Source organism: Anopheles moucheti, chromosome 2, assembly GCF_943734755.1.
Source record: "Anopheles moucheti chromosome 2, idAnoMoucSN_F20_07, whole genome shotgun sequence".
Lineage (NCBI taxonomy): Eukaryota > Metazoa > Arthropoda > Insecta > Diptera > Culicidae > Anopheles > Anopheles moucheti.
This window is the reverse complement of record NC_069140.1, coordinates 53,073,368-53,096,010: the sequence shown is the minus strand read 5'-3', so window position 1 is coordinate 53,096,010 and position 22,643 is coordinate 53,073,368. Positions and strand designations below refer to the sequence as shown.

The window sequence follows — 22,643 nt, the reverse complement described above, 5'->3', positions numbered from 1 at the left end:
CATCACACTGTGCGCCGCTAAGCGCTGTGGAAGTTGCGGAAAAGTTGCTTGATGTTGTTATTTGCTGGGAAGATGTTTACCAAGAAGGAGCGCTTTAGAATGATTTTCGTACCGAATGTGTTTGTGTTGCATTTTGCTCCGATGCCACTTAGCATTTGAGCCAATGGTTCGATCCGTTCGGCTAAGTATGATGATTTCTAACTTTATCCTTAGCTGCTACCTTGCGATATGATGCACATGAGTCTTACCGAAGGGATAAGCGAGGCCGTTCCTTCCGCGGACGCATTTGCTGTAGGATTTAACTTTCAACCGCTGCACCGCAGAGTTGCAGGTATGCGAGTTCTGTTTGCTTTGAATGCAAACGCTAAACTACGCAGAAAAAGTGATCATTTTCTCAGGAAATGGCAGCAGTGTACTGCACAGTATATTCCGGCTGACTGGCGAGCATTTTCTCCCTCGTCCGTATCGGCCGGGACTTACACTTGCTTATCCCTTCCATTTTTTCCCCATTTCTCGCAGTGCTTCGCAAGAAGTACTATCACCGGTGTGTGGCTTTCACACGCTGAATGCAGACTAGCGCATCGGATTCTTTCACTGCACCGCCGCGTGCACCGGTCGCTACCGGTGGCAACCGGAGTGGAAATGCATGCGAAACGAAACCTTACCACCATGCAACAGCTGTGAGGGAAAAGAGTGCCCGAAAACGGTTGGCAAATATGCAAAAAATGCTGCAAAGAAAAGTATAAACGAAAGAATCGAGCATCATGCCTCATACCGCGCATATATGAAACGTGTGCGGTTTTTGGCCCTTCGATTGCCTTAGAAGACGGATAAACTTTCCCTTCGCGCTGCTCCGTAATCCTGCCCCGGCCGGCAGCAGCGAGGGGAAAAAAATTTCTATTCCACTGGGTCGCTCGAAAGCAACATCTTCTTCCCAGCCTTCGGCTTTGAGCATTTACTGTGACTGTGATCCCTTTCGGGGGTAAAAAACAGCGCCCATATGAGACCAAGCGGTGGATGTGGATGGTATAAAATGGGCGATTTACACGGCACATCGTCTTGCTGGTGCGCACTATTCCATCCTGCCTGCCTGGTCCTCCTGGTATTGGCTTTTGGTGTCCGTTTTTTTTTTGCAAAACACACCCGTACCCCAAAGGTGCGAGGCAGGGAAGCGCAAAATTGAAGCAGCAAGTCGGAAATATTTCATTCAAAATCCAATAAGAAAATATTTATACGACCCAGTTTTGCCATTCCAAGGATGGTTGGCTCCGAGGACGATATTATAGCGAGATGCTTCCGTATTCGCTTTGCGGCTGTACGTGTGTGTCTGTGAGCTTTTTCTTGTCTACTGCCTCTCTACTCTCAACCAACTGTTCAAGGGTCTAAAGCGTCATTCTGGAAATAAAAGAAAAAAATACGCCAGCAGTATGCAACACAGGAAAAGTTTTTCTCCCTTTTTGCTCACGGCCAAAAGGTACGCGCTGACGCGGTGATAGTGTGATATGGTTCGATCCAATTTAGAGATTTGACGAGTTTTTGCTCAAAGCATCCGTTTTGCATCCGGTTTTTCACACGTGTGTGTGAACGTTACTAGTGCGGGTTGCAATTTCAAATATACCTTAGTAGCTTTAGGGCACTGATTTCCACTAAAGGTACGTGCTATTTGTACCGTGACAGAGCGGTTTAAGAAATGTTGAACAATTTGCGTAACCAATTTTAAGTTTATTCTTGAAATACACCCAAAAAAAAAACGAAACGAAACGAAAACCCTTTCCAAGCTGGAGGAATTACGATTGAGTGAAGCGTAAATTTCATCAACAAAAAGTGTAAAGTACACAGTATAACATACGGTAGCGTCACTGCGTCGAGTACACCCCGTAAAGGTACTCAGCCGAGTGTGAATGTTACCTGTAGCAAATGAAACTTATCGTGGCTAACCTTTTGCGAAATTAGTTTCCCTTTTGCGTTTCGGGGGATTTTTCCCTCCCGGTTATACCGCCCGGGACGGCATGGCGCTCCGAGGCGTACCAATTTGCCATTTGGGACTAAATTAACATACACGAGCAACTTATGAATGGGTCTCGTTTCCAATGGTTGACCTTAAAGAAAGTGACTTCACTAAGGAGCATCCTTCCGACGGAATGGATACACCACCGTTGCGGGACAGAGTTTAGTATCTCCTTCCTTTCCCCGGGCAGCGGCCCTTCCCACAACTCCCCATCCCAGTGGTTGTGCACTGGCTTAATGGCACTGGCACTTCTGAAGCTTTCGTCGACGACGGCAACGTCGACGTCGGTGGGCATCTTTCGCAAATATACTACGCTGCGCAAAAAGCGTTCGGTGGGCAGAGAAAAAGTTAACCACCGCCCCGTATTCATTAATTACCGCCGCAATCTTAACTTCACAATTTTCGGACCGGATTTCCTAACAGCTTCATTTCGCCCTGTTCTTCCAGGACCGCACCGGACTGAGCAATGGTTTGGACATGCGCTCGCTAGAGCACTGCCTGAGCGACATCATGCGAAACGTGGGCGAAGCATCGCAGCCGGATCATCTGAAAGGTAAGACCGCCGTTCGACCCCGTCGAGACCACAATCGAATCATCCGCAGTATCAGATCTGATAGTGGAGCACCGTTTGGCAAAACTTTTCAAGAAAGGGAACAGTAATAGGACAGTCCCTGGAGGGGTTGGGGGCTAACGTATATTTGTGTGTCGTTCACACTCCGATACACAATTATACTGGAAAACGTTTAAAAAGCGCTCGCCACTCTCGCCGATAGACACAGGCCCCTGGGCCGACTGGAATGGTCGTGCAGAGAAAATCGGGCACCGGTAATCTTCCATCGGGATGCTTTTATGAGCTGTCTGTTGAGATCAAAATTAGCGTACGATATTTCATGTAACCCAGCTCAAAACCCTTCACCCATTAGGGAGTCCCCTCCCGAGCACCGAATGCACCGAGGGTGGAGGGTTCAAGATCCTTGGGAGGAATTTTTTGGACGAGGAATTTAATTAACATTCGGACAGATTACCTTCCACGGGAACGGACTCAGGGCCGCCAACGAGGGGAAATGCCAGAACTTTCGCCGCATCGATCGTGCGTCATACATTCGAGAACTTTTTTTCTACGAGTCGAGTTTTTGGTTTTGTTGTTTGTAGTGTTTTTTTTCGCTTCGCTTCGCTTTTCGCAAAGATCAACGATGAGCTCAAGTGGTCACAGGGCATGTTTTAGCTTTTTTGTAGCGTCTCGTATGAAGAACGCTACGGTCACATTCCTCACAGCCCTACCTCCGGGGCACAATCCGGGAATGTTTCGTGCAGATTGTGGGGAGGAGATTCGGTTTTCGGCAAGCAAAAGATAATTTGAATCGATAAACAGAAAAGCACCGGAAGTGGTGGGTTTTATGCAATTTTATGGGAACGTTAATCGTGTGTTTTTTTCTTAAGGTCGTTCTGTTGTAAAATCAACGTGCAACACGAATCGAGCGTAGCAATTTAATATTTGACAAACAGGTTATGGAATTTTTATTATCTCGCTAGATAAGGGTCAGTGGTCATGGTCCACTAGCACTAAGCGTAAATGCAGAGAATGTTTTACTAATTCGATACCACAGGAATGTTAGGCTTGCTTCTTCAAATTAATAGTTAATTAAATGCTGATGTTTAGGGCTCATTCAATTATTACGTAACGCTGATAGGGGGGGAGGGAGGGGGTCAGAACCAGCGTTACGATTTGTTACATAAGGGAGAGGGGGGGTTTAACTTTTTGTTACGTAACATACAGTAAGATTTTTCTTAATTTCCCGCTTCATATGCCATGTGTGAAAAATTAACGTATTTAAGGGATTTTTATACAAATTCCATATTATCTATCTTGTTGTTGATTGTTTAAAGGTCAAGTTTCTTGATATCTTCTGATACCAACCCATTGATACCGATGTCCACGCAGATGGTGATTTTGAATTCCGGTGTGTAGTAGTGGATGCAGTTGATACCCATTGTCACATAACAAGCATCGTCGACTCTTAAAACAAGTATTGAGCTTGAAGGGCACTAAATAGTCTCATAATCCTCTTGCGTTTAAGCGAAAGCAGCAAAAATTTTAAAATCTAAAGAAACATATCCAAATTAATGAACAATTAATGTGTTTGAAATATTGTCACGTTCAGTTACAGGATATCCCGCAATTCTTTGGCAGTTTCCCATCAAGTTTTGAATCCGTTCCGAGATTTTTTGACTGCATCTCATGTATTTTTGAAAACGTCTTACAATTTTTTGACTGCGTCCCATCAATTTTTGAATTCGTCTCGAGGTTTTTTAACGGTTTCCCATATATTTTTGAATTCGTTCCGAGGTTTTTTGATAGGGGCGGTCTAGTGATGTGAATGGTGAAGGTATAGGCCCGGTCTTCACAAGACAGGACCAGACCAAAATCCCATCCAGATCAATTTTCTGTATACTGGACGAACTATTCGGCTACGGATAAATAAAGACAAAAAAGCCAGAAATGATAGGCCTAACCTCTTGAGGTTGTGGTGCCGATACACAAGAAAAAAAATGTTGAAGGTGATTCAAGCATTCAAGCTGCTTGACGGTAAAGTCTCTGCGGATTGTTAGCAGGCTTATCAAGCAGCTCATCCGCAGCGGTCGATTTTCTCTAAACTTTTTTACCTCAAAGATGAAATACGGAGACCAACGGTTTTCCATGAATGCATCTGAACTTGTGATCTGCTCTCCCTTATCTGTGGTTCAATACAATTGCAGGATACTTAGTTAAGCGAAAGACAATTTATTTTAAGTAGTATTCAAAACTAGTTGGGAAACCGTTAAAAAACCTCGAGACGAATTCAAAAATATGTGGGAAAACTTAAAAAAAAAACTCGGGACGAATTCAAAAATATGTGGAACGCAGTCAATAAATTGTGAGACGCAGTCAAAAAATCCCGGGACGGATTCAAAAATATCTGGGACGCAATCAAAAAACCTTGGGAAACTGTGGAAAAATTGTGAGATACCCTGTAACTTGCTACATGCCAATGATACCAATAATATTGATGAAAGATACGAACAGCCTGAAAACAAACATGGTTAATGAAGTATCGTACGCAGAATCGTAGCAGTATAGATCGAAGTAGGTTCTAAACCCGCTTCAAATTATTAGCAACGATCAAGCAAGCCAGGCTGGCGTGAGTAGTAGATTTATTAGGTAGTATGTTTGTTTCTTTTTGCATTAGTCGAAATACGATGGAATTACATAGATTACTTAAGAAAATTTCATTTTTTTCAAACAAGGGGAGGGGGGTTATCCAAATGTTACGTAATTAATGGAGGGGGGTTGCGTCCAGTGTTACGTTTTGTTACAATAGAAGGGGGGGGGGGGGGAGGGGGTCGAAAATTGACAAGTTTTGCGTTACGTAATAATTGGATGAGCCCTTATGCTTTATTTCCGAATTGCGATACCTTCAGGATGCTTAAAAGGATACACCTAAAGCTACGCTTGATGATTTTTTCCCAACTCAATTTTCCTGTATTCCTTTCAGTATTATGCTGTGAGCGCATTAGTACAGCATTTAATACATAGTTTTCCTTTACAACGTCGGCACAACAACTTTTCTGCTGGTTTGTTGAGGTTGGGTTATGTTTGGTGCTGGACTCATTATACCAAGTAACCGGCACCAGCTGTTTGGCAGGTGGTTTCGACTCATATAGCATGCGGGAAGCGGGAAAATAATATGTACAGACGTCACAGGATGTGCGGTTCTGCGACGAACTGGCCATCAAAACTCGCTCCGACTCGCTCGACAGCAACGAAACGATGCCAAAACAAGTGTTTCCGGGCTAGAAACGATGGCAACATTTCCCGCTACACGATTGTCTTAGACTTCCGCAGCAACGAAGCACGGGTGCGGGTTAAGCAGCATAAAAGGTGTGGTGGTGAGGAAGCGTGACACACGTTGTAGCCAGCCGACCTATGAAGCTTGTTGAGCAGTTTCATGTGCCCAATGCATGCCATCACACACAAACACACACTGCTCGCCAATTCTGCATTGCGGTGACAACAGCAACGACGCTGCAAATGACAGCCAACCGAACGAGATGATGAAGGGATAGGCACAGTGTGTGTGTGTATGACGAGAAATTGCATTTGGAATTTACAGTCCAATGTTGTATTGCGGAAAATAAGTACACCGATAGTCAACACTATGTATTTCACAGATAAACATTCATGGGAAAATATTACTTAAATAATTAGGGGTTCTATTCGGTTGTTAAAATCTTTCTTGCATGTGTTGTATTACACGGCACGATATGATCTAGTCATCATCGTTTTTTTTTTTCATCCACCCAACTCCTCGCCCGGCAACTGCGAATGTGGCATCAGAATTCATCGAAGCAGCCAGCGAAGCAAAGAAAACACCCCAAAGCTTCCAACCTTACACAGAAGCATCTCGTAATCCATGTCGTACCGAAACAAACGAAGCACAAATAAAAGGTTTAAAATCAAAGAACATCTTATTAATATGCATGGGAAAATTTTTCACTCAGCATCTCCACAGTGGTGTGAAGGGGAAATCCGCTGGGAAGCTGGCAAACGGCAAAGCAAAACCAATGCTCTCCGGTAGCTGTTCGGTCTGATGCTGTTGGCGCGCTGTCGGTTTTCGTCTCGGGAGGATTTGCAGGAGGAGTCGTCGTCGTGGTTTCGATTTTTTCCTTTCACGTCCCAGCTTACGCTGGTAAAGATTGGATTTCACTCATGTGACGATACGTTATGCAGCTCAGGATTGTGGGAAGGGATTTTTGGCTGCCTTTCCCTCGGCTGCCGTGCTGCAGAAACGGACCGGTCGGAAATGGTCGAAATGTTGTGTCACACACACAAAAAGGAAGCTGAGCTGTCGCACGCAAACCCCCTCCCCCGGTACGATGTTCTTTTCTTGCTATTCGACTGACGATCACACAGCCCGGTTACCGGTGCGCTTGTTTTCTCGGCAATGCGTGAGCAAAATCTATCAGCATAGTGATTTCCATCTATTTACTCCGTGTATGTGTGTGTGTTTGCTGTGTGTACCGGGAACAGGAAGACCCACCAAACCCCACCGAATGGACATGATAGCTAGACAGTCGCAACAGTAATCACCTTTGCCGAATGAATCTGTGATTGAGTGTGACTTGATCGAATTTCGAAATGCGACCGTCAACGACACATCGACGAACACGACGGCGGCGGTGATGATGACTTGTGTCGCAGCGATGGGGTGGGGCGAGAAACGAGAAAAACGCTTTCCATAAATTTCCGCACCTTTTCGGGGGCGAGGTGATAAAGCGAAGGAAATTATATTTTCATCTTGCCTTGGTGAATCGCTCTGGCTCTGGAAGCTGTGCTGCGGGTTTTGCATGCTCGCGTGTCGTGTCGGTGCACACGTACCTGCACGAGTAACGTTTTCTTTCGGCCACGGCGTGTGATTGGGATAAATTATCGTGCGCCCAGAGTGGTTCCATAAATTTTGCCCCAAACTAATCGAAACATTCACTTTGGCGTGGCGTGTGGCGTGCCTTTTGTGCTCCGTGCACGCTCAGCTCAGTAACAAATAGTTCCAAGTGCGGATGCAGGATATCTGCCGCAACACACAGCGGGGAAAAATGGTTTGGTTGAGTGCATCTGTGCGGTGCGCACAAACGCATGCGGACTAAGATTTGTGCCCCAGCGAAATGTGCCTCTTGTTGCAGGGTAAACCGATGGCGATGCATCGAAGTCGCACCACAAAATGGTCCTTGCACGCATTCCTAAAACCCCGTGCATCCATTATTGCCTGCTAGCGGTGGCTCTGCACCGGGACTATTAATCATCTTTTCCCCTTTGCCGACTGCTAACTGTGGACTATGCGAAGGAAGTGGAAATGCATCGCTTCGCGGAAAACTTTTACTCCCTCCTTCACCGAACCGAATGAATGTACAACAAAAACAGACAGCCAAGTCAGTGAACAGAGGACAGAGGAACATAACAGCGCCGGATGGTTTTCCCAACCAGCGCCACCACCAACACCAACGGGCATTGGCCGTATACTTGTATAGCAAAATAAAGCAAAGGAAAAGAATGGTTTCTGGACTAAGAATGAATAGAACTGGAATATGCACTATTGCCACCTTTAGCCGAAAAAGAAACCTCCCAAAACGTTCTCGCCCAGTCGCTTCCGGTTTGTGGTTTCTTCCATTGGGTGTTCAACTTTTCTTTCTACCGGGACCCCAACGTCGGTTGCTAGGCGACACAAGGATGCGATCGTGCACAGCGTGCTCGCCGACGGTTTCCGCGTTGTGTTTCTAAGCGTTGTGGGTTGTGTGGTCCTCAAGTCATGTGACAATGGCCAAAGCACGCATCAACCAGGCAAGTTTTGTGTCCCCGAGCCGGGAATGAAGCAGCCGGCGTAAAAGTTTGTTGGTTCGCGGTATGGTTTGTGAGTGCATCTTCGTCCTCCTTTCCCCCATTTGCCCACTCGGCACAGTAGAGATCGTTGCAAGGTGCTTGCAAAAGTTATCCCATTTACCAGGCACCGCTTAGCCTTGGATAGGGGAAAGAGCTCAAAGCAAGCTCTTTTTGTGTATGTGGGCGAGATGCGACAGCTTAAATGGAAATCGGAAGGATGCCCACGGGAGCTTTGGGGTTGTATTAAAATTTTCCGTCTGCCACCCCCCGGAAGGTAAAGTTATTTTTATCTGTCAGGATTTCGATCGTATTTGTAACTGTCACAAAAGCGCTGGGAGTTATTTTGCCACTTTAGAGAAGGGAACCACGATGCGGGTGCAAAAAAGCTGGCCTGATTGCTTTATGCGTTTCACTGCCGTTTCAGCAGAATCGACATCTTAACATTGCTTGACGTTACGTGACGCTGCGTGGAAATAGTGTTTTCCGTGAGGAGAAAAAAGTGCTTTGGAAGCAAATAGCTTGAAACATTTCTTACTGATATTATGCTTGTTTATAATATTACATTTGAACAATATTAGCATAAGCAATGGCTGTATATAAAAAATATATATATAATAAAACTATTATCATTATCCAACCTGTCCCATGCTAAAACAAAAATGGGAAATTTGTCTAAAATTAATCAATCAATTCATTTGCACAAAAGCTCAAAACTAAAGGGAAGAACTTGTTTTCCGTGTTACCATCAAGAAAAGAGCGACTTTCAAACAATGTATTAATTACATAAATACCGTTAGTTTAAATCCCGATGTAGACATAAGTGAGGAATTGTTAAGTATAGATTTTCAGACTAAGATATTTTATATTGGAAATACAGTTTTTGTTTAAATCTTAAAAAAACAATAATCACTATTATTAATAATTAAAAAATAGTTTCTCTGATTTCTGCTTGAACTGTGACAAACTAAACGCGTTGCATGGGTTTTGCCAATTCTCTGAAACACGGGAGGTTTGTGTTTCTTGCCAACTTTGTAAAAAATTAAATTAAATTAAAGTAAATTTGCTGGAATCGTCGGAAGCACACAAAATAACATTATTTTTTTCGTGCTTAAAAATAACAAATCCTTTCCTGTAAGCTTCATTTAAAAAGTGTCTTGCATTGAAACTTCCCCGAATATTGATTTTAATCATCACTCCTCACTCCTCGCTGTACGGTGAGTGAGCGTGGGCGGTTCAGTGATCTTATCGAAATCAGTTTGTATTTCGGTAGCGTGCAGTTCCGCCTGTTCCAGAACCATCCCACACATAATGGAGCGACCGGTTAGCAAGTGATGAATAAAATAAACAGCAGCGAAAGCAGAACACGAATATCCTGCAAACGATAACAGCTTTTCATCATCAAAACCATTGACCAGCAGCGCTGGTTCCGCACGAAACAGGGGGGTTTGAAAGCAGTTCACTCCCGTCAAAAAAAACCCCCGCCATCTACTCATGTGTCTCATGGACACAGACACTTGCAGCACAAAACCTTGGAGGAAGTGGATGGAAAACTTGAAATAATGAAAAACGATGTTCGTTCGCCTTTGGGCGTTTGTCGATTTTGCACCACGATCACACAACGCAACGGGTACGACGCAGCAGCAGCAACGAGCTTTCGTTAACTGGACACGGCATAAACGTTGAGTGGGAAAAAATGAAAAAACAAAAGAAAGAAGCAAGCATCCAATAAAAAGAAAACATCCCCACAAAGCAGCATCAAACACTTTCTCCAAAATATGGCAGAGATTGTCTGCCATTTTATCGAGCTGGAAGCTTTCGTGTGTGTGTGTGTGCCTTTTTTTTCTCCTTCGACACGAGAAAGCTTTGATAGTTTTCGTTCCTGTCCGGACGTTCCTATCGACCAATTTTAGCTGCCCGTTGCGATGCTGTTGTTTGCGAAGGTGAAATGCGAAGGTCTTACGTACCGACGGGTGCAAAAAAACAAAAACAAGCAACGGATCGGAAGAATGGGAACAACAAAATTTTATTGTTTTCCCCGTAGAGCTCTGGAAATCATCATCAGTCATTGTTTGGTTCTGGTTTTGTGGAAAAAAAGTACGGCAAACGATAGGCTATTCTGTCTCTAGCGTGGCCGTTTTTATTCTTAAACAAGTGTGTGTGTGTACGGTTGTGAAAATTGTGTCCTCCACTATTGGAAGGAGTATTATCAACAACGAACTGTAACCAAAAAAAAAAACAAAACGAGACAAAGACGTGTTGGGCACAAATGTGTTTTTGTTTTGGTTTCGCTACGCACCTTCATTCATATTCGTTCGCTGTATTTAAGAATGAATGAACAGTGAAGCTTTTATCAAAATTCTTGTAGAAAGTCTACGCAACTGTGCGATGAAATTGGATGCACAACAACTAATCGGCAAGATCTTTTCCCGGAATCGAATTCAATAGCGATCATCTTGAATTATTCTTTCGTCATTTTGTTTTTGGCATTTGTAGGAGCATTTTTCCATTCCTAAGCGAAATAAAAAGCCTCCTTTCACTTCCTTCCTTTTGAGGTTTCAGCCTTTTCTAATGTCCAGTTTTTCATTCTCTTTTGCTCTTTTTCAATCTTAGCGGGTCAAGCGTCAACCCCTGCATGATTGTACGCATTCGTAAGCGTAAGCGTGAATAAATAAACGTAATGAGAAGCGCAAAGAAACCGAAGCGTCACTAAACAAGCATTCAAGTAACGTTTTGCATTTGTTACCAGTTTGTGTGATTATGCAAATTTGGCTTGTTTTTCGTCTTTTTTTTCTCTCTTCCTTTCACTGAAAGCAAGACACATGGTGCTATGGAGCTGGATTAATGTAGGCTTGCACAAACGAGGAATAAAAAAGGACAAGCCCGATACCACCCCGAAAGCAAACGTTTAATAGGAAAAACAGATTTCTTGAACACTTAGTGAACTTCCGATTGTGTGCTTCCGATGGATTGTAATTAATTAGCGCACCGGTTTGGTGCCGAAGGAAAGGTCACCTGTCCGAGTTGCGCGACAACCTACAATGCAAGCCCGCACCTCTCCGTTGGGCGGTAACGCCGATGCAAATGAGTTTGTCTGCTTGGTGGGCAGTAACATGCGAAAATAAAACCGTGGAAATAGCCAGAAGAGGTGCCTTGGTCTGGACAGATGCTTTAGATTCACCGGGTTTTTTTTTTCACGTCCGCGTAACGTAAATCCATACTTTTTTCTGCTTTGGTCAGCTTTTCCGGCTGTGTGTTACGGTGTGTTTATGTGGCTCGGTGTCGTTCGCTACCGTGATTGCGTTCACCGAGGCAAAAAATTACAATGATTTCTGTTTAAAATGAACCATGTTTGAAAACCAATAGGCTTGCGCACTACGCAGTTTCGTGATCTAATAGGGTTTCTATTCCTAGAGAGCTGTTAAACATTTCTTCTATTTCGTACTAGTAAAGTTGAAAACGGGCACAAGAAACATGCAATTTTTAACCATTCCTTGATGAATGGTAAAAAATATGCATTAATCGCTATTATTATTTCGATTGACCATAGTTTTCCGTCAACAATTAGTCCGATTAATCCATTTCGTTTCACTGTTGATTATTGTTGAGTCGGCTTATAGAGACTTTGAACCTTTCGACTACATTCAGCTCTATTTGATTGTTTCAATATCATCATTTTAAACAAAACATACAGGCATACAATAATTATTTCTAACATTCTCTTCACCACTAGTCTCCTGCTCTGCGTTGTTAGTCAGGGCCAGTTCGAATTCAGTTTCCTCCCCGCTCGCATCGTGCCAAATTGACATGTTCACGTAGACATGTAAGGAATTTCGGAATTGATTCAATAAACTGTGCGCAACATTGTTGTGCCGGTGGAAATGAACATTTGCATGAAAGCTCAATAAAAATTCCGCGCACTCGCTGCAGAGCGAACGTTACCAGCTAGGGGAATGCGTTCGGCATAAACTTTTTGGTGGAATCGTTCTTTTTGGCGATTCGAAATCGGCTTCCGTGAGTTTTATTCGCTGGAGAGTTTGGATCGTTCTTTTGAAGGTTACCTTTGGGCATGGAACTGGAAAATATAGCTTGTGAAAATCGTATTTGAGTGTATGCAAATGAGCATGTTGTTAAATGAGATGAAACAGATTGTCGGTCCCTGCTGCCCTGTGTGGTGTGCGTGAAATGTGAAAGGATTGCCCCAGTCGTAGCGCGTTTGCACATATTGAAATTTCAGTTTTTTAAACGGGATCAAAAAGACTGCAGCAATACAATTCATACAGGATTACAGTTCAACTGCTGAGCAGGTTAAGAAATTCAAATGGTTGTAAAATCTGAAAATTTTGGATAAGCTTAACAAATAATAGTATACGTTGATCCAGCGGCGGATCTCAACGGTAGGCGGAGTAGGCGGTCGCCTAGAGCCTCGCCGTGTTGGGGGCCCCAAAAAATTTGAGCTGATTGTGTGATTTTTAAAAATTTAATAGCAGTTTTATAGCATTAATAGCAAAATTTTATTAATAATAAAAATTAATTTACAAGGTAAAAAATTGATCAAACACATCTCCCTTGGTTATATAAAACATGTGATAAATTAAATGCAGAGAAGAATATCGACTCTGTGATTTTAAAGTATAAACGAAATTGCACCAGGATTTCCAAATGTATAGTACCAGGAAAGCATCCACAGAAGAGGTAGCACCTAGTACAGCAATTTTGCTCGAAAACCGCCGAAAAGTATGCAATGTTTAAACACTAACTTTCCCGTTGGTCGTGAAAAATTTCTTCGAAAACTACCAGTTTCCGAATTTAAAGTACCAGGAGAGCATGCACGGAAGAGGTAGCTCCTGGTACTGCGCCGTAAGGTATGCAATGTTTATACACTAACTTTGCAACTAACTTGCAACGCAATGCGCCGTAAGGTATGCAATGTTTATACACTAACCTTGCAACCAACTTGCAATGCAAGTTTGGTGCATTTTGGTATGATGTACTTTTTCGTTCCGCCGTTTCGGAAAACAAATATTTATAGTAATAATAACAAGTAACAGCCAATTTCGAAGTTACTGCTAAAAGGGCAAATTAATAGTCATGCAAAACAGCATCTGCTGAAAGTTCAAACGCAGTTTTCGCTAACCAATTATGTTTTCAAATCGAAGAACCGACAAATCGTTTTTTAGAATTTTTTTGAAAACAAGTGAACCGAATAGCTTAACATTTATTACATTTTCAACTGAAAAAACAGGAAAAATGTATAGCCTGAAATAACTATTTACGTCATTGCTGTTCGTTAGAATTCAATCCAGGCTGTTTCGGCCCAATTTTACCACGTAGCCGGATACGGAGGAAAAGTCCGGATAGAATTTTGTCTACGCCCTGTGTTTTACGCCATATTAATGTTGATAAACTAATACTGATAAATTATACTATAAACTTTTCAAAAATATTTTGTTTTGCTGGTGCCTCATTGTTTTTCAATGAAATATCTACAAGTATTTGATACAAAAAATAACCTGTTCGATCTGTTAATTGAGATTGTTTCCCATTGAAAAATTGCACAGTTTTGTGCTTCGGAGCACTTTTATCAAACATGGATGTTTTTTAATACTTACCAATAACAATAAAACTCGCAATAATACTGTCATACTATCTTTATGAGTTTAGATGTATCGGATTCATATTTTGATGTACTTTATCAGTATTTTTTCAACCATAGTTTATAACTACACTTAATGTGTAATTCTCCCTTTTGTGTTTCATTGCAGGTATGTTATCCACCGCTCTCTTGGGAAGTGTATTTTATGTGTATATGCAGTTTACACAATTTATTTCGTAAGTATTTATCCTTACTATGCAAGTGTTTACGAACAAAATCCAACGCAATGAGTTTCTCAAACTAATTCGATCGAATTGAAATATTAAAATAAATCTTTCTTAGTACATTTTTATCAACGTTGCTGGCTTTTAGGCATTTGACGACCGTAGTCGATCTATAAAATATTAAAAGTTGTTGTTACCTTAACAATTAGCAGCAGGCCGCGATGATGCCAGCGATAAAAAAGTGGCCGTAATCTTTCACTGGTTAAACGCACTGAAAAACGCTCGCTCTAGAGCACTAACGTTTCGACTACGGGCTTCGGCATGAAACTAATTACCTTCTAATTAGTTGTTTTTCCTTCTACCAACTGATACGCGCCTGTTTCTCGCTGGATCGTGCCGTATCCGAATGGTCCGAAGCCGCCACCGTCCGATTTCATTCATTTGGCAAACGAAAACGCATCTTTTTCCCCGTGCTCGATTCTGATGATAAATGAAAAGCAATCCACTCGAGCAATCCATCTGCTGGTGCTTACCCCGTTTAGGACTAAGCGAAGCCGGACCGTTCAGAGATGCCGGCCAACCGCCTGCTCGGCAGCGGAACAAAACGGAAGTGAAAATAGCGCACAGTTTGCATTACGGTTAGGGACGGCAGGACCGATGCGCGCAAAGCACACCTGAGTGTCACTGTTTTTCCTTCCGGATTGCCATTTCGCAAACACACGGCGCTGCAGTTGTGCTTCTGGTTTGCCAGCATTTTTTTTTTCTTCCACTGTCACAGCTTAAGAATACCGTTTATTGTTTGTGCGAGGCGAAGAAATCTTACCTGGCGTGAGGTGTGGGAAATCGCAGAAAAAGGGGTAGTGTTTAATTTTCTGAAGTGCCTTGTGACCTTGTTTCTGGAACAAGCGACACTCTATTTCGGTAGTTCTTGCATCGCTAAGCCGGGACGCCGCTTCCCACCCTCCCTCCGCAAAGGCGATCCAGTTTTGGGATAAGCGATGCTGCGATGGGACAGTTAGGTTTTGTAGCCAAGTGGTTACTATGATTGGAGACGGTTGAGATGCTGCAGGAAACTCATCATCTGCAGGCGGTGTGTTCTTAGAGAAGGATAGTTATTTCATTCGTTTTTTTGTCGCTTTTATTATCATACAACAGATGTTTAATGCTAGATGAAAGATGACCACTCCTTTGTGATTAATAATCATTCCCTGCAATGGTCACTCTCGAGTATTACGAATGTATTCTGTCACGGAACGGTACGGTTTCAAGAGCGTGGCGAAATCGTTACCTAAACCATTCGTCACTTTTTACCAACCCAAACAAACGTGGTAGTGTGAATGATTGCGTGGAGTGCCATTACGGCATTCGTGTTGGGTTTTTGATGATAAAATGTTGCCATAATATTCAGATCTGGTCACCGTTTGCAAGCTTGCATGGATCTGGGGCCATTGTGCCCATGGTTCGGGCAAAACTAGCAACACAGAAAACAGATCGTAAATTGTAGATAACACAATTTTTCAAAGAATTGTAAATTGCATTGTGACATGTTTTTTAATTTCCATGAAGTCATGAAGCAATTTAGTGAATAATTACTCAACAATTCCGCAATTAGCGCACTAAAATTGTTACACCCCAATATAAAATTTATCAAATGCCGTACTCTAACAACTTTGAACACTTTCAACATTTAAAAAATGGCTCGGTATAAATCTGTTCATTACTTCCGATCTCCCATTTGTGGTTGGTTTTCCAACTCCAACTCCAACTGCAGACGCTGAACAGCTTACACAACGATAAAGACCACGATTAATTGGTTTCCCATCGGTATTGAATGGGACACTTTGTCGTGCCTGGCTTATGGCACCGATACTGCCGATTCTACTCGGTTCGAATCAACCGTGACACCGTGCTCGATACCAATGCATCCTCACGTTGCTGCCGTAATCTTCGTGGAATTGATTTCCGTAAATCACAATTATCTGGTTTACTGTGACTAATTTACATTGCGACCGAAGGTCTGTGAGTGGGGCAAATGATATTGGTCCCCGGTTTCGTTCATATCTACCGGGTAAAATCTCTTTGTGTAAATGTATGACTCGGTGCCGTAAAAAAAACCTTACAGTCCCGATCGGTACATTTTATCCATCCATTTTACATCGGAAAGGAAAAGATGGAACATAAAAAAATGCCTCAGTGTATCAGTATATTCCACGAAATTTGTTTGATAACGCTGGTATTTTTGTTACAAACAAAGAGTACATAATTTCTTTAACATTTTTTTCAACATTGAACCATGCTCCAGCAGGCAGTTGCAATGCAACGATTGTCATTCCCTTTCTTCGTTACAAAAAAAACCACATTTGCATGGGCGTGTTTTAGTTGGAAAAATTCCGTGAAAAATCGATGACTTCATGGCGCTCGTAAGACCCTAATCCAGGACGGACGGTATTACTTCTATCATTTCCAGCTCATCAAACACAACTTTTTGCGAAACGTGCAGCACCGGACGGGACCGGCCAAGCAAGGACCAAACAAATCGATTGATTAAGTGCGAATATCTTCCGGCTCAAATCAAATGTTCGTCCGAAAGTTTTCCCGCACTGATGCGACGCTTTGTTTGTGCCGTTTTCCCGCTCGCGTACGCGAATTGTCCATTTATCCCGAGTGGAGGCGAATGAAAAAGAGACGGCACGGCAAGTTTATCTCAGGGATCGGTCGAATCCCGGAAATCGAAACACTAATCCTATTGCCAAAGCTTATTTCGCTAGCTTCGGCATGTCGGTGTGCCGATTTGTCTTGCCGAAAGACACAAAGCAACAGCTTGATAAGAGAAGGAGGGTTTATTCCTTACGGGTCGGCCTACTATCATTTTGCATCCCCCCACTTGCGTGGATCTTCCGCTAGGGTAAAGGTACCATTTCCTTTACACGTATCCTCTATCCGCTACCAGGTGGTTTTCACCCATTGACCTAAACTTCATTCGCTGCTGAAAGGCTTTCGACCATCAGTTCGTCGAACAGCGGCCCACTCTGTAAGTACCGCGAATCGACACGGCAAGTTAAACGGGAGCGAAGAAACGTGGAATCTCCTTCCCACACTCCACTTATTGTATATTCGGCTGTGCGTATCAGCAATGTGGCTATTTTATCGTACACAAAAAAAAAACAGCGAAACAGAACTCGTACGAAGCTTGCCTGAAACCGGGAAAACTTCAGCCGGGGTGGGCTTTATTGAGATTTATTGGAAATTGAATTGCAAACACACATCACCTTTGCTAGCGCTGTAGACGAGCAGCATCATTTCTTGCCGAATGTCTGAATGAATGGGTAGCGAAGGGGGGGAAAAAATACAATCCGCCAAATGGAGAAGCGTCCCAAACCAGGACCGTTTCACCGTCGCGCGCAGCGGCTGGAAGTCGCCGTTTAAAGCAGCCTTTCGTCGACAAGTGCTCGGCGGAAGGCAAGTAGCGTTAAAACTGGTATCAAACTTCAAACCGAATCAAGCTGGCAAACAGATTCTCGTTACATGTTTTGACCAGCTTTTTTTTTTCCTTCGAGCAGCCCTTTAGCCCACCCGTCGGAAGGTGTTTGCAACATGAGCAACAGCATTACGATGGCATGCTTGGATTGCTTAAGCTGTAACCGAAAACATTTGAGGTGCCTTTCATGGCTTGCTTGTTGTTTTTTTTTGTGTTGCTCTGTGTGTGTCTTGCTTTATATATTTGGCACACCTTAACGATGTCGTTAGGTTGCCGTAATCCTGCAGTAGGTACAACCAAATTCGTTCTGACAAGACAGGATTTGTTGCCGTGCGCTTTGGCACACTTCGGTACCTTCGGTGTCCTGTTCGGTGCTTGTTGCTTGTTCGTGGAATGAAATATTGCAACCGGTGTTGTGTACCGGGGTGCCATATTTGTTGCATATTTGCGCTGCATTATTGATATGATCTCATCATATTTGTAATGGTAGTTGCAGATGGTGAGTTATTGCTAAGGAAGATTCTCTGTTGGGAAGGCTTTGGCTGATAACTGGCTTTGTTGGGGGCTCCAGTTTGGGGAGATAATCATCTCAGAAAACTGAAAAAGGCAGTGATCGGCAGTGCTCCGTGCTCATCGGCGTTCAAGAACTACATGTTCAAGGGTCCGTTTTGGCATAGTATCGATTATGTACCGTTGATAAACTTCAGTAAAACCAAAATCAATTCGATTCCGAATGTAGTATCTTTGGAAGGGATCGATGGCACGTCTCCTAATTCTATATCTGAGACATTTGCACGCAGATTTGAAAGCCAATACGTTAGTGTTGACCACTGATACCGCTAACGTTGCCGATGCCACCGCCGACACACAGGCTGATACATCGGAACTAAACCTCCCACAAATAGACATTCCTACAGTGGTCGCGTCTTTAAACCGACTTAAACCGACTACTTGCCCCGGCCCAGAGGGTGTTCCGGCTATCCGGGTCTTCGTTCGCTGCTGCAAAGCTATTGCTCCAATTTTAGCATACATCTACAAGACCTCTCTTCAAACGGAAATATTTCCCAGCTACTGGAAATCAGTTCTAATGGTACTAATACACAAAATAGTGATCGTGTGACATCTCTCTGTGCTATGTCGAAGGTGTTCGAACTCATGCTCCACCACTCAACGCCTGCCTGCTGCAAAACGATACCTATGCTCCTCACAACACGGTTTCATACCCAAACGCTCAACTCAGTTTCTGCAAAAAAAACTCTGGACTCTGGGTTCCAGGTCGATGCCATCTACCCAGACCTGAAGGCGGCCTTTTACTCGATTTCCCACGCTATTCTTGTTAAATTACAGAAGCTTGGTTTCTCACATGGTAAAATGGATAAATTCTTACTTCTCGGGAAGATCCTATCGTATTAAGCTAGAGAATAGCGTGTCACGGACCTTCACCATTAATTCCGGGGTTCCGCAAGGCAGCAATCTCGGACCATTACTGTTCCTTCTGTACATCAATTATGCTGCTTTACTACCAGCTGATATCAACATTCTATTATATACCGATGATGTCAAGCTGTTTGTCGCGGTTGAAACATGTCTCAGACTGTTCTCGTCTTCAAGTTCTTCAAGAATTGACGCATTCAGTTCTTGGTGCCGCCGAAACTCATTGCTACTGTCCATCGAAAAATGTCAAGTAATGTCCTTCACAAGACATGCAGATTTGTCATTCTCTTTGACTACAACATTGAGAATAGTTTATTGCAACGTTCGGAAAGTGTTAGAGACTTCGGTGTCATTCTTGACAAGCAACTCAGTTTTAGACCTAATCTAAATAACCGCAGTAATCATACGCTAGGCCTACTATTTCGAGTGACTAAAGAATTACTTGACCCCATGTGCATAAAAAACCTTATTTTGTTCGTTGGTGTCGTTCAACACATGCCTGGAGCCAACGCATCGAATCGATCCAACGGAAGGCAACCCGGTTTGCCATTAGGCTTCTTCCCTGGAGAGCCAACGACACACGCCCAGACTACGCCTGCTCGATGCCTGCTCTTGGGACTTCAGCCATTGGCGGTACGACTGACAATGGCTCAATGTATGTTTGTTGCTCATCGGTAACGATATTGATGCACCGGCTCTTCTTAGCCATCCATCAACTTTTTTGCCTCGTCCAGGAGTCTAAGACAGCGGGAAATAATTAAAACCTTACGCGGTATAGAACCACTTTCGGCCAAACCGATCCCGTTAATGTAATGTGTACAGTTTTCAATGCAAATTACAATGGGTATTACGAATTTGGTATTTCTCAACCGGCATTTCGCGAACGTCTCCGTTTCTGTCCATCAATGTCCAACTCGTCTTGTTAGGTCCGTTGTCTCTTGTTGTCTTGTCACATTGCCAACTAAGTATTCATTAAGACACGTACATGTCCGATGAAATAAATTAATAATAATAATAATAACAATAACTTTAAGCATTATAACGATTTGCTGTAATCAACATTCAATCATCAGTAATTAATAAAAAAAAAATAACTTTAACGTCAGAAGATACTCATGGAGCTTGCTCAACTAGCGGCATTCAGAAGTTTTGGAAAAGGTGTAAATAATGTTATCAAACTTTTTAATCACTCATTTACAAGACGTTGGTGATGCTCTTGTTTCCCAAACTGATCAATCAACCGTGTTTCGAAACGGTACATGATGTCAATGACCAAAGGTGCACTTGCACTTGCAACCTTTGCTTTGTCCCTTCAACGTTCGGCAGAACGTGTTGGCAGAAGAAAGTTTTTTTGTTTCTCTTTTTCCAAACGTTTTTCCCCTACTCACACACACTTACACACAGTCAAACATATTTTCTCCCTTTTTAATCACCTCCCTTCGAAAATGATACGAAAATTTACTATTACGTCGGCTGCCAGTTGCATGCGCAGGACAAAGTTTGTGCTGCTCTACATCATCGCCATCAGTGGTACGTTCCGTAGGTGATGTATACACCGCACACACGTGAACTCATTTGCGGCAAGCGTGCCTGTGGTTGCTTTTCGTTTGCCCGTTCCATCGCACGCCCTCCATCGGTTGGGTAGTTGATGAAGTGCAAAATTGCCAGAGTGCTAATAGAATGAGAATTAGTTGCAAACTTTGTAATTTGCTGGCTGTGATGCGATTAATGGAGATATTTTCTGGACCATATGCACGCATTTGCGCATGCTGCCATCGTCTCATGGACACGCGGTTGTTTTGTTGTGATGCAGATTAATTAAACTGTCTGGACGAGGGATGGATGTGGTCATCCAAGTATGCGTGCGAGTGGCTATTATTTCGGGCAGGTACAAAGCAGCTAAAAAAGAGACACTTTTGATTTTGCTCCATAAAACTGAAATGATTTGGATTGTCTTACATACACGTACGGCTCGCGTATACGCATCATCGAAAACTTTTGTCTTCTCATGCGCACAATTCACGTACACACACGTAAGAGCTAGTCGGACCGACTGTGTCGCACTTGAATAACTCCCAATCTACTCAGCCCTCCCTCCAGCAGGATCCCAAACTGGCGAAGCAACTGGCGAGGCTGATGCGCATTTCCGAGAAAGTCCGTGCGAAAAGTCATTCGCAGAATGCTTTCACCAAATCTCTTTTACGGCGAACCAGGCGTCTCCATCGGGGTGCGGGATGCCCGAGCAGAGCGGTGGCGTATAAAACGTACTTCGAAGCTGCTTCCACTGCACGGTTTAAGGTGCTTTCGTTATCATTGTGCAAATGGGTTTTGGGCATTGTGAAGGCAGACGCGCATGCATACCGCATGCCAGCCGCGTCCCATTACTCATATCGTGCGGGACGGGACGGTGGGACGGGCTTTTCACATTATTTATATTCCTTTACTTCACCATCAAAACCATCGTTACGGTAAGTGGAGGGAAAAACCCGCGTACCATGCGCACCCACCGCAACCGCTGCTGAACGTGATTTTACTGCTAATGAAGTCACAGGAAATTCGGTAATGGTAATGAAATACGAAAATGCAACAGGATTACTTCCGATGGATGGAAAGTAAATGGTGGGGGGGGGGGGGCTAAATAAAAATAAGAAAGCAAAAAAAGCGAAGCAAAAACTGAAGAAGCCTTTGCAGAACAGAACTATCTCCGTGGGGCTGCGCGCGTAAGTCCATCCCAGCGGGCACGATGGAAACGATTTGCTTCTTTTCTTCTGGAGAAGAAATACAAATGCCCGCTTCTTCAGCGTTCAGCGTGTGACGGGCAAGTGGCAAGTGTGCGTGAGCATTGTTTATCTTTTCGTGTTTAATTTTTTTCTTCTTCTACATTGTTGCGTCTAAACCGCAGCAGCAGTAACTTTGCTTTTGTAAGTTTGCCCACTTAAGCGGCTCATTTGGCGGTCGGTGATGATAATATTATTATGGATTAGCAAAGGTTCTGTGCTTCCTTTTTTTTTGTTTATTTTGTTAAGCAATATGCGATGTATACCAGTAAAGGTTATTCATCTTCGCAACCGTTCCAGTTTGATGAATGTAAAAGTCAAACAAAGGGAAATCGATTCAACTAGCGTAGAAGGGAAAGCATATAATTCCTTTAAATTCACTTCGAACAAGTGTTGAAAAAGAGAAGATAAGCGGATAAAAATTAAATGATTTGATGATTTTAATATAAACATTCACCGATCGTGAGGAGAAACCAAAATTTGAAGCAGGTGGTGGCCTATTTTTGTAATATATTTACTCTCAGTTTTCTATTAAATTGTTTCAACAGTGACATCTTCAACATTAAAGTTACAATTTAAGCTTTTATCAGATGTGATGTGATGTGTGTGAATGGATGTTGCTACTTCATATTTTGCAACTTAATCTCGCTATTTTGCTATGACTTGAATTCCAATCTCCACTAAAGTGTTCATTTTTATATTACATCAGAAACTCAA

The 22,643-nt window shown here is 43.0% G+C and overlaps 1 protein-coding gene across 1 annotated transcript in view; it reads left to right on the top strand.

The window, feature by feature from the left end:
• The window catches only part of LOC128310782 (neurogenic protein mastermind), a 223,654-nt gene that overhangs the window by 40,690 nt on the left and 160,321 nt on the right, over positions 1-22,643 (top strand). The window contains exon 2 of the mRNA XM_053047501.1: positions 2,456-2,561. Within this exon, the coding sequence (XP_052903461.1) occupies positions 2,456-2,561 (106 nt within the window). The remainder of the gene's footprint in view (positions 1-2,455; positions 2,562-22,643) is intronic.